The sequence below is a fragment of the Heterocephalus glaber genome, unplaced genomic scaffold (assembly GCF_053883595.1).
Source record: "Heterocephalus glaber isolate CG9 unplaced genomic scaffold, H.glaber_assembly_v1.0 deba00000347, whole genome shotgun sequence".
NCBI lineage: Eukaryota > Metazoa > Chordata > Mammalia > Rodentia > Bathyergidae > Heterocephalus > Heterocephalus glaber.
Window position 1 is genome coordinate 46,150,665 of NW_028258143.1, and position 14,280 is coordinate 46,164,944.

The window sequence follows — 14,280 nt, forward strand, 5'->3', positions numbered from 1 at the left end:
TTTAATGCTGCATATTATATAACAGCTTTGCACCTTCTATGAGTACCTACCTTTTAGGGATATGTAGTATTGCCCATGTGCCAGGCATGCTGAGCACTTTGTAACAGTTCATCGTTATTGCTATTGTTATCACAGTACATGGTTTAGGCCATAGTTTTGGGGTTATCCTCAACTAATAACTTCCCCTTACCTTCCTCATTAATTCCTATCCAGATTCCAGTCACTTCTCAAAGTACTTTCACTACAACCATCCTGGTCACTGCCACCAACAACTCTCTTTTAGATTACTGTAAAAGCTCCAAAACAGGTCTCCCTGCTTTTGCCCTGCTCTGACCTACAGTCTCAACACAGTAGTGATTCCTTAAAATATAATTCAGACTCAAAAACCCTGTAACGATTTCACCTTTCATGAGAAAAACCAAAATCCTTACAATGGCCAAGACCCTCGTGACCCGGCAGATCCTCTCCACCCTTCATTTCTGACCTCACCACCAACTCCTCTCCTCTTACTCCTTCCCATTCCCCAAATCTATGACACTGACCTTGCCTCAGGGTCTTCGAACTTGCTCTTCCCTCTTTCCACAGAATCCCAGATGTCTGCATAGCTTCCTCCCTTGCCTTCAAATCTTCGCTCAAAATGCCATCCTCCTTGACCCCTCATAACCACAAATCTCCAACACTCCCAGTTTCACCTTCCTGCAGTATCTTTTCTCCATACAGCTTATAACTGTCTAGTTTAACCCATAATTTTCTCACTTGTTCTTATTAGTACAGTATATGGTTCATCGCACTTCAACATAAGGTTCATGAGGACAGGGATTTTTTTTTTTTTTTGGTTGCCCAGAAGAGTATCTTAGAAGAGGTATTCACATACTTTTGTAAATCAACAAATTCAGTTTTTAAGAAGAATGCAATTTTAACTTGTCCTCAATTCTATGCTGTTTAGAAAAAAATCAATTCTATCTGGTTTGGAAAAATTCTATGATGATAAAATCTCATGACAAAAAGTACAGAATTTTTTTGGTCTTGTAATTATAACCAGATCCATAACAGTTTGGTTTGTTTTTGGTACTTAACCTTTGTGCTGTCTCAACCATCTGGTCCCAATCTTGCAAGGCTAGTTGTAATTTCATTTTCTTTATAAAAGCAGGAAGGAAGCTTGGAAAGTTCACAATTATCTGGTTCACAGCTTCCAAAGCACCTGAATAATTCTGGCGCATCTCAAGGCACTGTGCCTAAAGGGAGAAGAAAAAACTGACATGAAACCTGTGATCCTATGTATTAACCTTCTCACTGACCAAGGGAGGAAGTCAGAGTACCTGCTTTATTCTCCTATTGTACTTCCAACTGATCTGCTAAATAGCTTTTTTAACTGTCCATCTCTAGTGGAATATAAACTCTGTAAGACAGAAGGTTTATTTGCTTAGGTCATCACTTAGGGCCTAGGGTGATGCCTGACACACATCAGATACACAATGCTTGTTGAGGAAAGAAAGCTGAATCAACAACAACTAACAAAAATAATCCACGATTCAGAACTTTGGTAAGGAATTCATTTCTCTAGTTGTATCCTACACAAATATAAGTCCCTCTGAGAGATAACAACCGTATCATGAAAAGTATCATCTTTTTTTGAACTACTTGGTTTGTTAAGGTTTCAAATGTTGAATAAATTTAAAACTTGATTTGTTTATCATAACTCCAACTTACCTTACCAAGCAGAGCAAAAATATCCTTTCCATCCTGTAATCCCTCTTCAAAGCACCGTAGCGCTTTTTTAGCATAAGGTTCTTTTCCTCTTGTAATATCAAGCCATGCTTTCAAAATTTGTCCCTGTAAAACAAGCAGTTCCAGTCATATTTCTATTTTTTTGAGATGACAGAAATAACTGTTGACAAAGGAGGTAAACTTAATGTCATTTTTGCGGTTATAACAAAATGGACTCTATAAATAGTGTCCTGAACAATTAAACTCTGTGTAGTAAAACTGCTTTTGAACCCTTGCCAATTTAATTTAGTCTTGGAAATGAGACTATGAATTTCAGAGATTACTACTGAACTCAGTATCAAGAAGTTCACCTAACAGTCCACTAATGTTAAAATCAGTATTCTTCTCTGAGGTTCTGCTAGTAAAATATTTCTAATAATAATTAACATGTAATTCAATTTATAAGTAAGCAGATGTTGTCTATTTCTAGACGAATAGCCTAAATGAGCTAGGATGGAAAACAAAAGATGCCTCATTTTACATTAAAGATTCACATAATTATGCAGCTATCTTAACCTCTCTAATAGTCCAGTGAATTTCAAATGAAAAGATAAATGGCCTGAGAAATTAAAACTTTATGAAGTCATGGTTATTTATCTTTAGAAATGTAAGTGAGCCAGTGAGTTGGAAGGTTTACAGGACTGGAAAGAAGAAACTATACTCTTTTTAACAGCAAATAAAAACCGCAAAATGTGCTCTTTTGTTAAAATTTTTAAATTACCTCATAAATTTATGTGCTTTTAGTTAAGAGTGTATTTACTTCTCTGGTCTTATCTGAAAAGACAGATAACCACCTTAAACAATATTATTCCACTAACTAGAACAATATCATTACTTGAATGGTTTCAACTACTATCTTTGGGTGATTCATACAACCTATAGCTCTAACACAAAACCTTTTCTAAGTGTTTCTTTTTCTAAAGGTTCCCAAGTGATCAACACATTTTGTCAGGACCTGGGCGAATACATCCTGTCTGAAGGTAAATATGCCATCTCTCTCAGGCTAGCTTATCTCGTCTTCTACTGATGTTAACTGGTCTCTGATTATCCAGACAAAAATCTCAGAGGCATCTTTGGTGTGTGATTCTTCCTTGTTTCCCTGGCTATGTATTATCAGCTGACAAGCCCTGAGGATATTTAAAAATTCTCAAGTTTAATACTGTATATTTTATAAAATATATATATATATGTATATATATGTTATTGTTGTTGTTTGAGACAGGGTCCCAACAGGCAGTTCAGGTTGTTCTTGAACTTGCTGTGTGGACCAGGCTGGCCCTGAACTCACAGTGATCCTCCTGTCTCAGCCTCCAGAGTGCTGGGATTACAGGTGTGTGCCACCTGTAATATTATATATTATTTTGTATAATACTGGCTGTGTATAATATTTTAGTGCAGTCCCTCAAACCTTCTATCAGAAAGTGCTACCTTTTTTGTTTCCCCCACATTTCAGCTTCTCTCCAGGTAAATGCACTCCACAAACTATTATCGAATTAATCTTTGGGATATGCATTCTAATAATCACGCCCATGATTAATCATCTTCAAAGATCTTTCAGTGTCTATCAAATTAGATACAAATATTTGTACTTAGCAGACAAGATCCTTCAGTTTGTCCCAATCTACCTCTCGACTTTTCTTCCACTGTCCTTATCCATGTGTCTGGTGTTCCCATCAAATGTAAGGTTCTCTATGTCCTTAGAAAGAACAATTCTCATTTCCACCCATTACTTCCCACTTCAGGAGGATCTACTTCACTTTTCCATAATCTGATGAAATTATATCCATCTTTCAGGGTTTAGCTCAAAAGTTATGTCCTTCAAAACATTCTTCCTCCTAACACAGATGTAATCCCTCTTTTTAACTTAAAGTCTAATAAAAAGTAAGCAAGTAATAAAAATGTTAGCTATAATTTTCCTATGTCCTGTAATCACATATCCCTTATATCATTTTTAATTTTTCTCATAATATAAGGTGGGTATGTGCTCTGTGCCACTACTAGATACTGTAATCCATTCATGAAAGTAAAGTTAATGTACTCTCTCTGTGTATCACCAGCAGTATAAATAACAGTGTCACACATGAAGAGCTGTTCAAGAGAAAGGAAGAAAGGAAAAAGATAAAGGAAGAATAAATGAAGGAGGGAAAAGGGAACAGAAAGAAAAGGCAGGAACCAGGGAAGCATCTTTTCAAGAGTTAAAGTATAAAAATGAGCAACCTGGGCTGGGGATTTAGCTCAGTGGTTCTGGCGACTGCCTCGCAAGCGCAAGGTCCCGAGTTCGATTCCCAGTACCAAAAAAAAAAAAACAACAAAAAAAAGAGCAACCTTAGAGGATCCCTATTTTACAGTAAATATTAAAATAAAGTTGATATTTACAAAGAGAAAACAGACAATAACAAAGAACTAAACAACAGATACTACTGAATATATAAGTAACATAAACTTCCTTTCCTATTATTATTTCCAAAATAAGAAAGCCAGCCACCTCGTTGCTATTATTAGGCATCTTTATCACTCTTTCAATGTATTCTCTCGCCTTATCATGACGGCCAAGGTGCCATAAAAACAAGCCCGCATGGTATAAAGCTTTCTGATCAGCTCCTTTACGTTGTTCCTTCACTCTGGCATCTGATTCCAGAATAGCTTCTCTATCTGGAATAGGAAAATAATATTAAATGAAAATTAAAATCTAGCATGTGTTTATTATAGGTCAGATGATTAACACCCCTGCCCCAACCCTTTCAGAAGTTTTCATGAAGTAGCCATGATACAGAAACAAATGATGTATCAAGACATACAGGCATTGTGAGCTTCAGCCTAGATTTTCACCAAGTCCCTAAAAGGCCATCAGTAAGCTGTGACACTGTTTGCACAAAGCTGGTTATTGCTAGATCTCAGCTCAAATCATTTTATAAGAAGGACTTTGGTTGGCTTTCAAGAAGAATGTATACCAACAATCTAGATTTCCTGGGAATATTTCCAGGCACCCAGGGCTCTTCTAAAGCTCAAGTTCACTGTGGTGGAAAGTAGAGTCAGCCCTCAGATTCTCTAAACAATATTTATGTCTCCATCTTTTCAGTGTCCCGGAAATCACATATCCTAACGGAACCAGTATTGTGAGAATAATCAATTAAATGAAAACTTGATTCTAAGAAGAAATCTCTTCCTTCCTTCCTTTCTTCCTTCCTACTGACTATAATGCTCCTATGCAAGTCCTTTGCTCCAGCTAATCACACTTCTACTGTTCACAGAGAAAAGCAATCCATAAGAGAATCCAATGCTAAGCTACTTCTATGTATTTGCTGACCCATTTCTCCTGTCTGGTCAATATTCTTCATATTCAAATTCTACATTTCCTTCAAAGACCAGGTTTAGTTCCAATCTTTCACAAAGTTTTCCCAGCCTACTCTAATGCAGTAATAGTACACATATCAATTTCAATTAATATAGGCTCATTATCATTTTATTTAATAGTAACATTGGAATTGAATGTTTGTTGTTTTTGTATTTTATTTTCTCAACAAAATTACAAACTTGATATCATGGATCATTTACTAAAATTCTTTCTATGTGTTCTAAATATATTTGGTTGAGTCCTTTGCAGAAAGTGAACACATAATTGTTAATTTGCCTTAATTTTTAAAATTTATTTATTTATTTTTGTTTTTTTATTTTTTGAGACAAGGTCTCACCATGTAGCCAGGCTGGCCTTCAACTCAGATGGATTAAGGAAACTTCAGCTATTCACTGTTTAAATACTGTACCTGGATTAGGACTCATTTTATGAGCATATATCACTGCAATCAGAGAACATAGTGATATATCTTGTTTATTTTTAATAGCCTCAAATTCCCGAAGAGCTTCTTGAATTTTACCTGAAAAATCAAGATTATCAAGATTATAAGGTGGAAAATTATTCTTGGCACAAAGCAAGCATTTAGAATGTACGGATCTCATTTAATAATTAGTACCTACCTTCCATTAATGTACCATAGGCATGATAAAACCTGAAGACTGGATCATTGCCATACCTCTTCATTCCTTCACTGGCAACAAGTAACACATGATGGAAATACCGTTCTTGACAATAGTAATTAATCAATGTCTAAATGGAAATAATGGCTAAATGTTAAAAGAGATTCTGGTGTTTTGAAACACTTTAAGAAGGAGATATCAATTTAAAATCTTGAATAATCTAAAACTTAACTAATGGGATTTTACACTAGCATTCAATACTAAGGATTGCTGAACAGAAGGAACACAAAATTGCTGAAATAACTCTGTTTTCTAATAATTTCAATCTTCTTCCAAAACTTTTTTGTTAACAGCACTGGAATCAGACTACTTTCATCTCTTCCTTTTTATTTACCCACATTTTCTTAAAGGTTTTAGAAACTAGGAATTTAAAAAAAGATGAGGCTTCCATTGCCAGATTGTAGATTTCTTTTTAAATATCTTCTTCTGAAAGTAATCTGTCATTATAGTATTACAAAGTAATGACAAATTGAACAGCAATCTACTGTCAAATGTTATCCTACTTGTTCTATGTTTGAGTTCGCTAAGAAAGTCATCAGTAAGAATACAGTAAATGAGCTAAGCTACTTTTCAGTGCACATGACTACCTTTAAGCTTTTTTTCAAAATCATATTATTTAATTTATCAGACAAAACTATGAGGAGATACTGAGTTCTAATTAATTGGGAAACTAATCATTTTTCTCAGAATCCTATCTAAGGCTTAGCGGATGACCTAATTAACAAGGAAGTCACTCTTTACCATTCCTGACACACCTGGGTCCCCTCCATAACAGTATGGGCCTGCATGAGTGACGAAATATGCAGCACTTGTTGACAGAATTAAAATGTAGGGAAGTGTACACAGCTCTAGTTTAGGGTCTCTGTTTCTGGAAAGCCACGTCCTCCTCCTTCCATAGATCACAGCCAGGCAAACGCTCTGTTAACTGTAGTCTGCTTCCCTCTTGCAGTTACTGCTCTCTATTCTCCCCCTTAGCCATGTTTCTGGAAAGTGTGATCTACACTCCACCTCCCAGGCACCCGCAGCGCGTCTCAGGCAAACTGTCTGCAATTTGCCCCAGTGCCCCATTTCCTAAGGTCACAGGTGACCTTTTAGTTTGCCACAACTAAGGATATTTTTAATTATCCCGTATTTAGTATCACTCAGCACCTATAATCCTCCTGAATGATAGCAGCATGGTATTGCAAAAAGAATAAGTAAAAGGTGAAAGATGTGGTTTCCAATCTTTGGTGCTTAACACTTTAGTTTGCTCACTTGTAAAATGCTATTTACTGGTGGTTGCAGAGATTAAGATATCACAGGGTAAAAGCACTACTCTGAAAAAAGTTTCACTGAACCCCATATGTTGAAGAAATACAAAAGTTATGTCTGACCAAGACCACTAATCTAAGCTGGAGATCCATTTTCATTTGCTATCTGCTGTCTAAACCAGCAACTGAGTCATGATCCTCCCTTCTCATCTGCCCAATATTCCTAAGTCTAAACAGTCATTAGGTTCTTCTATTTCTCTAATCAAACTACCACAATTCATAATTATCGCCACTGCCATGGTTCAGGTACAACTGTTTGGCTCAACAAATATTCACTGTCTACCTACTAGTGCCAAGCCACTGGGCTAGCTACTAAGGACATAAAATGACTAAGAAATGGTCTCTGGCCCCAAAATGCTTACATTTTTCAGATGACACTGTAATCTAAAGATTAAACTATAACGTAGTGTCAGACAGGCAGCTAGAAATTGCTTTAGAAATGTACAATAATAATAAGACAGTTTTGGTAACTGAGGTCGGGGTGAGGGGTGCACAGAAGAATAAAATTAAGGGAAAGATTACTGGGGAGGACCATAGAGCTGACACTGAAATTGCAAATCTACTATGTAAGTCTCCACACACATACAACATTTCCTATTTCCCTTTCATTAATTTGGACAAAAGTACAGGAGTTAGCAAGGAAGAGAAATAGCAAGAACACAGAGACAAGAAATCAGCCATAGAACAGGCACATTACAAGTGGTGACAGGCAGGGCTAAAAGCCATTCTGTATCTCAGGGCAGGTGTTAGAAAACTACAGTGGGCCGTATCTGGTTTGCTGTCTGTTTTTCTGATGGCCAGTGAACCAAGAATGGTGTGTCAGTCAGCTTTTTGTTCCTGTGACAAAACAGCTAAGAAAAACAACTTGCAAGGATGAAAAACTTGATTATGGCTCATAGTTTCAGAGGTTTTGGTTAATTGCCAAGACTTGGCTTTGTTGCTTCTGGGCTAGTGTGGTGAGGCAGAACATCTTCCTTAAAGTGGACAAGAAGCAGAGAGAGGGGAAGTGGCTGGAGACAAAATATACCCTTCCAGATAAAGCACCCAGGGACCTACCTTCTACAATCAGCCCCCACCTGCTAACAGCCCATTCAGCTATGAATCATCAGTGGATTAATTCATAATCCAGTCACCTTCTAAAAGCCCCATCTCTGAACACAAGACCCTTCTGGGAGACATTTTTTGTTTTTCTTTTGCAGCGCTGGGTACTGAACCCAAGAGCTCACACATGCTAGGCAAGCATTCTATCACTGAGCTACATTCCCAGCTCTTTTTTAAACTTTATTTTTAAGACAAGGCTTCACTAAGTTGCCCAGATTGTCTTCAATTTGTGATCCTCCAATCTTCAGCCTCTCAAGGACCTGGGATTACAGGTATGTGCCACCTCATCTAACTGGAATATACTTTTGATCCACACTATAACCAATAGTCTTCACATTTTCAAATAGTTGAGGGGGAAAGGGAGTGTTTCATAAAGTCCAATTTCTGTGCTTATAAATAAAACTTTATTGGAATACAGCCATGCTCACTGAAATATTACCCAGGACTGTTTTCTAGCTACAGTGTAGATGTGACAGAGACTCATGGCCCACAATGCCTAAAATATGTACTATCTGGAGCCCTGTAGATAAAGTTTGCCATTTCCTGTGCTACAGCCTTAAGTAAAACAGAGTCTTAGATGATGAAGTTGGAAAGAAAGTTAGGATCAATAAGAGCCTCGGATATTATGGACCTGATCTAGTCTAAGTGATGAGGAGCTACATAAGATTTTTAGCTTTTAAAGTGTTTTTATTAAAGAGCTCGTTTGAGTAGCAGTCTGAAGAATACATTTTTGGAGATGAAAAATGTAAAGAGGCCAAAACATTTCCATCTTCCCTAACCTCCTTCAAGGAGAAATTGCTGTCCATCCACTCAGCACCATCCCAGGGGATAGTTCTATCTGCTTATAGTCTCACACCTTCTATTCCAATGCAACCTCAAAGATCGGAAGAGTTTTTCTTAGTTTTGTTGTTGCAGAATTCTCAGTGCTTAAAGCCGTGCCGGACACATACAGGATTCAATAAATTTCCATTGAATGAATTAAGTTTTTTCTCCGGCATTCAATTGCACAATCTGTGAATCCCTTCCGCTCATTGCTAGCTCCAGCGTCTAAAGGACCAGACAGGTGAACTCCATGAACAATGGCTGATGAGTTCATCAGTGAACGAACGCCAAGACCATCATCAGAAAAGGATAGTTATTTTCGAGCCCCATGTCTTTGCCTAGATCGTTTCTGACTATCATTAGACATCTGCTGAGTGGATGATTCCTGGAGTAAAAGAGAAGACCATCGCCCTAAATAAAGTCCCCCCGTGTTGGAGCCTCCGATCTTTGGTGGGTTTCACAGAGACTCTCCGGGCTCTTTCCACTGTCCAGTGGGGGGAAGAGGACACACCTCGTTCTACGTCCTCACAAATCGCGCCCTGAGGTGCAGTGTCCTACGCTGCTCCCCCTTCCCGGCAGATGCGTCACAGAGTAGACGTCCAGGCCACTCACAGGCGGGGACCAGTTCAGCAGCTGCGCGCCGGATGGGAGCCTCGGCCCCCCGAGACCAGGCACACACAGGGTCCGCGGGCTCTGCCATGTCCCTGGCCCAGCGCCAGCCCACAGAGCAGCCCCGGGCTACCGCCCGCTCACCTTCAGCCCCTTCGAGTCCATGGCTGCCCGAGGCCGAGGGTCGTACCCGCAGTCGCCCGTAGAAGGCCTGGGACTCAGAGCCCAGTGCAAGGCCCAAAGCCCGCTCGGGGTCCAGGCGCGCGGGAGGGGCGGGGCGGGGCGGGGCTGAACCACCATTGGCTGCCAGCGGGAGGGGGCGGGCCCTTGCGGCCGAGATTGCGAGGGTCGCGGAGCAGGCGCAGGGGGACAGCAGGAAGGGCTGCGAGGGCCTCCCCGGAGGACGGCAGCCGGAGAGGGGCCCACCGCTTCGTGGTGGAGCTGGAAACGCTTTCCGATCCGGAACCAGTCCAGGGCGCAGCAAGGGTGGGCGGACCCGAGGGTGTGGAATTAAGGGATTAAAAACAAACGGGGAAGAAATAGTTAGAAGCACAAGTCTCGTTCCCATCACTGGCAACAAAGACTCCATTTTCTGAAGGTTGAGAGAAGCCGATTCCGCAGTGCCGCTGGTGCAGTTCCGACCCCCGCGAGGAAAAGCTTTGCCTTTTCGCGGGCAGTAGTCGGAGTGTGGCCACGAGGTGGCGCAGGAAAAACCCACGAGTTCTGTGAACTGCTCGGAGCTTCTCGGGCTCATTTTTAAATCTTTGCAGGCAATGCTGCAATCCTGATTTGCGATTAGAGTGCGTATTAGGTTAGCTCATTTTCACCAGCCCTGATAATGAGAAGGACAAGTGAGGTAAACAAGTTTGTGTGTGTAATGATACTGCTAATTTTCAACTGAATAAAAATTCGTTCCTATGCACACTTTTATGTTTGTACCCATCAGGCAACTGTCAGCTGTGTAAATTCCTTCAGTTCAAATCATTAAATTGTAGTAGGCTAAGAGAGCTTCTATTTCTGCTTGAGGAGACTTTTAAAAATATTGTATAAGGTGTGAGGTTTAGATGACAGTAAAACCATTTACATGAATTCCAAATTTCAGTCTTACAGTTAGTTATCTTTAGGTGAAATGATAGTTATCTTTTTCAGATTTAAAATTTCTTAAGGAGTTGCTATTATTTGTGTCTACCTCCCCATCCCCCAGGTCTATGCATTGAAGGCTTGGTCCCCAACCTGTGGCGCTATTGGAGATGGTGGAACCTTACTTCCTAGTTAAAGAAGGTGATTGGGGTGTGCCTTTGAAAGGCACATGGGGACCCTAGACCTTCTGCTCTCTGTCTTTGCTTCTTGGTCACCATGAGGTAAACAGGCCTCTTCCTCTATCCCACCATGATTTTATGTGCTACCACAGGCCCAAAGCAATGGGGCCAAGTGACCATGGGCTGAAACCTCTGAGACAGTGAGCCAAAACAAACTTTGCCTCCTTATAAATTGTTTAGATCAAATATTTGTCACAGCAATCAAAATCTGACTCACACAGCAGTCTGTGAATTCACTTTTACCTGAGAAAGGGTATCTACCATCCCAGGATTTAAAGTCCATTCCACCAAATGGGGCACATATTTTCATGAGGATTGCTTTCAACAATCATAGTCCAGCTATGGAACATAGCTGCTGATGGGAACGTTTGTGCTGATGGGAAACTGGTAATATGTACTGGTATGATTTTCAAAAGTGTGGATGAATCTGCATTTGATATGCAGTGGAGAATATACCATAAACCAGAGATGCTCAACAAAGTGTGGGATCATGAACTGTAAACTCTTGGTTCTAAGGGAAAATTTTTCTCAAAGAAAATATCAAAGGATCATAAAGTTAAAAGAATAAATGATCAGTCTACCTTTCTGAAGTCTTTAAAGCCTAAACTCGGGCTAAGTCTGACTACTGGAAGACTGCACACAGGACCATATTGATTTAGGGCCTTGTAGAATTTTCATTATTAAATTTTGTTCTGAGGTTAAATCACTTAGCATGAAACACCATACCTGGCCCTTCACATATTTGTTGGATTCTTTTGGGATTTACTTTGGGAGTGATAGTGACTTGGTGTTTCTTCACACAGTCTCAAGAGAGAAATTTCTGAAAACTACCATCTTCCTTGAAAAACTGGTATATTCTTTAGCACAAAAATTTTCATTGGCTCACTCTTGTTAGCTACTAAGTTTTGAGTCTCAAATCCATGACTCTTCATTTTATTGTCTTGTTAAGCCTTATCTCCTACTTGACACTTCACGGACAACTTCCCCCTTAAAGGAGCCTTTATTCCAGACAAATGGGGCAACTATTTCTTCTTTCAGGAATCCTTTCTCCTCCTTTGCTCCAAACTCTTTCATCACCTGACAAAAATCTATTTCTTCTTCAGAATTTATTTCAAATCCTGCTCTCCATGAAGCCTTTGAGGATCACCATAATTGGGTGTGAAAGAGAACATGGCATAGTGGCAGGAATGAATGTGGTCTTCCATGCTGGGTGTGGTGGCCCAGTCCTATAATCCCAGCTGAGGGGGTCTGAGGCTGGAGGATTGAAACTGAGAGCCCCCTGCAGCCCTTTCCAGCTAAAAGAGAGAGACCACCACTCTTTCAGTACCCATAAAGATTTATGCGACTTATGTCTGTTGGGGTAATGATGCAGGATGTAGGGCGTGGCTAAACTGGCTGGAGAATTAGATGGGACCTGTCAATTGCAAGGTCCCAGGGCAGACCTGGATGTAGGCTTCTCAAAGGTTCCCAGGAGATGCAGAGGGCAAAGACCAGACACCAGGAGGATCCCACTACCATTACTCCTCACAGTAGTAACTCTCTCTGTGCCTAGATGCAGGCTGCACTTTTATTTTTGCTTTTATACTTTCCTTTGTTAGTTCTGCCTAAGTTTGCTCTGCAGAGCTATTTTTTCCCTTCACCCCTCACTTTTCAAATAAACTTTTGGAACCATAAAAAAAGAAAAAGAGAAAACAAAAGAAAGTAAGTAAGTGTGGGCCCAGCCTGTGCAAATAGCAATTTAGAGAATCCTTGTCTCTCTCTCTCTCTCTCTCACACACACACACACACACACACACACACACACACAGACACACACACACACACAGAAGCCATTGCCTAGAGACATAGCTCACTGCCAAATTCAGTTCTCAATATTGGAAAAAAAAATGATCTTCCAGACCTGAAGTGGAGCTCCTCTGTGCCATTTGCTCCTAAACTGGGAAAGTAATTTTTCTGCCTGACAAATATGAAAACTTTTTGACATATTAAATACATTCTGCAACCAATAATTTCCATTAAGCCCAGTGCTCTAGACTTACTTCAGGGCTGGGAATGTAGTTCAGTGGTACAGTACTTGCCTAGCATGTATAAGTTCTTGCGTTAGTTTCCGAGCACCCCAAAACAAACAAATGTACACCTTTGTACATTTCTATACATATTTATACATGCAATCTTACAATTGTTTCAATTAACACATTATTCCACAAAAATGATTATAGACCGTGTTCTTTTAAAAAAGTACACCATGTATTTATCTTATTGAAATATATCAAAAAAAGATACAAAGTAATTAAAATTCAAATATAAAGGGACTTAATGTGGGTGAAACTAGCACCTGAGGATATATATATATATATATATATATATATCCCATAATAACTAAACAGACAAGCTAAATTATTTTTACTTACAAGTATATTTGGTCACAAAATTATATTTTTCTGAAAAACAAACAACAAACCCCCAAACAACCCACTGCACTTGAATATTTTTTGTATTATAGTTAAGGTATATTTTGGCCTATTTTCTTGTTAAATCATCTCTATTAGACAGTGAGTGCCTTGAAGTGAGGCTCTACTGTATAGTGTCGTGGCGAAGAGCTTCCTGCCTTCAAATAGGCCGTGTTCATTCATACCTTCCTACCACCATCCACCAGCTGTATACTTGGAAATGCTACTTCACCTCTCTGTGTATCAGCTGTCAGTAGGACTATCACCTCTGAAAATTGTTACAAGAACTCTGAAGAAAGGAGGTGCAGAAGAGGACCTTATCTCAATCTGATAAAAGCCATTTATGACAAACCTACTGCCAACATCATATTAAGACTGAAAGCAGGGCCGGGGATTTAGCTCAGTGGTTCCAGTGCCTGCCTCACAAGCACAAAGTCTTGGGTTCATCCCTGGTACCAAGAAAAAAAAAAAAAGACTGAAAGTGTTTCCTCTAAGATCAGAAATAAGACGAGTGTTCACTTTCACCAATGCTATACAATACGGCACTCAAAATTTTAGCCAGAGCAATCAGGCAAAAAATAAATAAATAAATAAATAAATAAAAAGGATATGTATAAGAAAGGAAGAAGTCAAACTATCTTTATTTGCAGAAGACATGACCCTATACATGGAAGAGCCCCAAATCTCCACCAAATGCTTCCTAGAACTAATAAACAAATTCAGCCAGGTGGAAAGATACAAAACCAACACATAAAAATCAATAGCATACCTATACAACAATAATGAACCCACTGAGACAGAAATTAGAAAAACAATACCATACACAATAACATCTAGGAAAATTAAATACTTAGGAATTAACCTAGC

At 39.4% G+C, this 14,280-nt stretch overlaps 1 protein-coding gene across 2 annotated transcripts in view; it reads right to left on the minus strand.

Moving 5' to 3' along the window:
* The window catches only part of Ttc21b (tetratricopeptide repeat domain 21B), a 59,260-nt gene extending 49,320 nt beyond the window's left edge, over nucleotides 1-9,940 (minus strand). For both annotated transcript variants that reach the window (XM_087199798.1, XM_087199797.1), the window contains exons 1-6: nucleotides 9,789-9,940; nucleotides 5,743-5,872; nucleotides 5,532-5,642; nucleotides 4,253-4,419; nucleotides 1,711-1,833; nucleotides 1,078-1,235 (exon numbers count right to left, since the gene is read on the minus strand). In XM_087199798.1, the coding sequence (XP_087055924.1) occupies nucleotides 1,078-1,235; nucleotides 1,711-1,833; nucleotides 4,253-4,419; nucleotides 5,532-5,642; nucleotides 5,743-5,872; nucleotides 9,789-9,809 (710 nt within the window). In that variant the 5' untranslated portion in view covers nucleotides 9,810-9,940. The remainder of the gene's footprint in view (nucleotides 1-1,077; nucleotides 1,236-1,710; nucleotides 1,834-4,252; nucleotides 4,420-5,531; nucleotides 5,643-5,742; nucleotides 5,873-9,788) is intronic.
* Nucleotides 9,941-14,280: the final 4,340 nt, after the last annotated feature.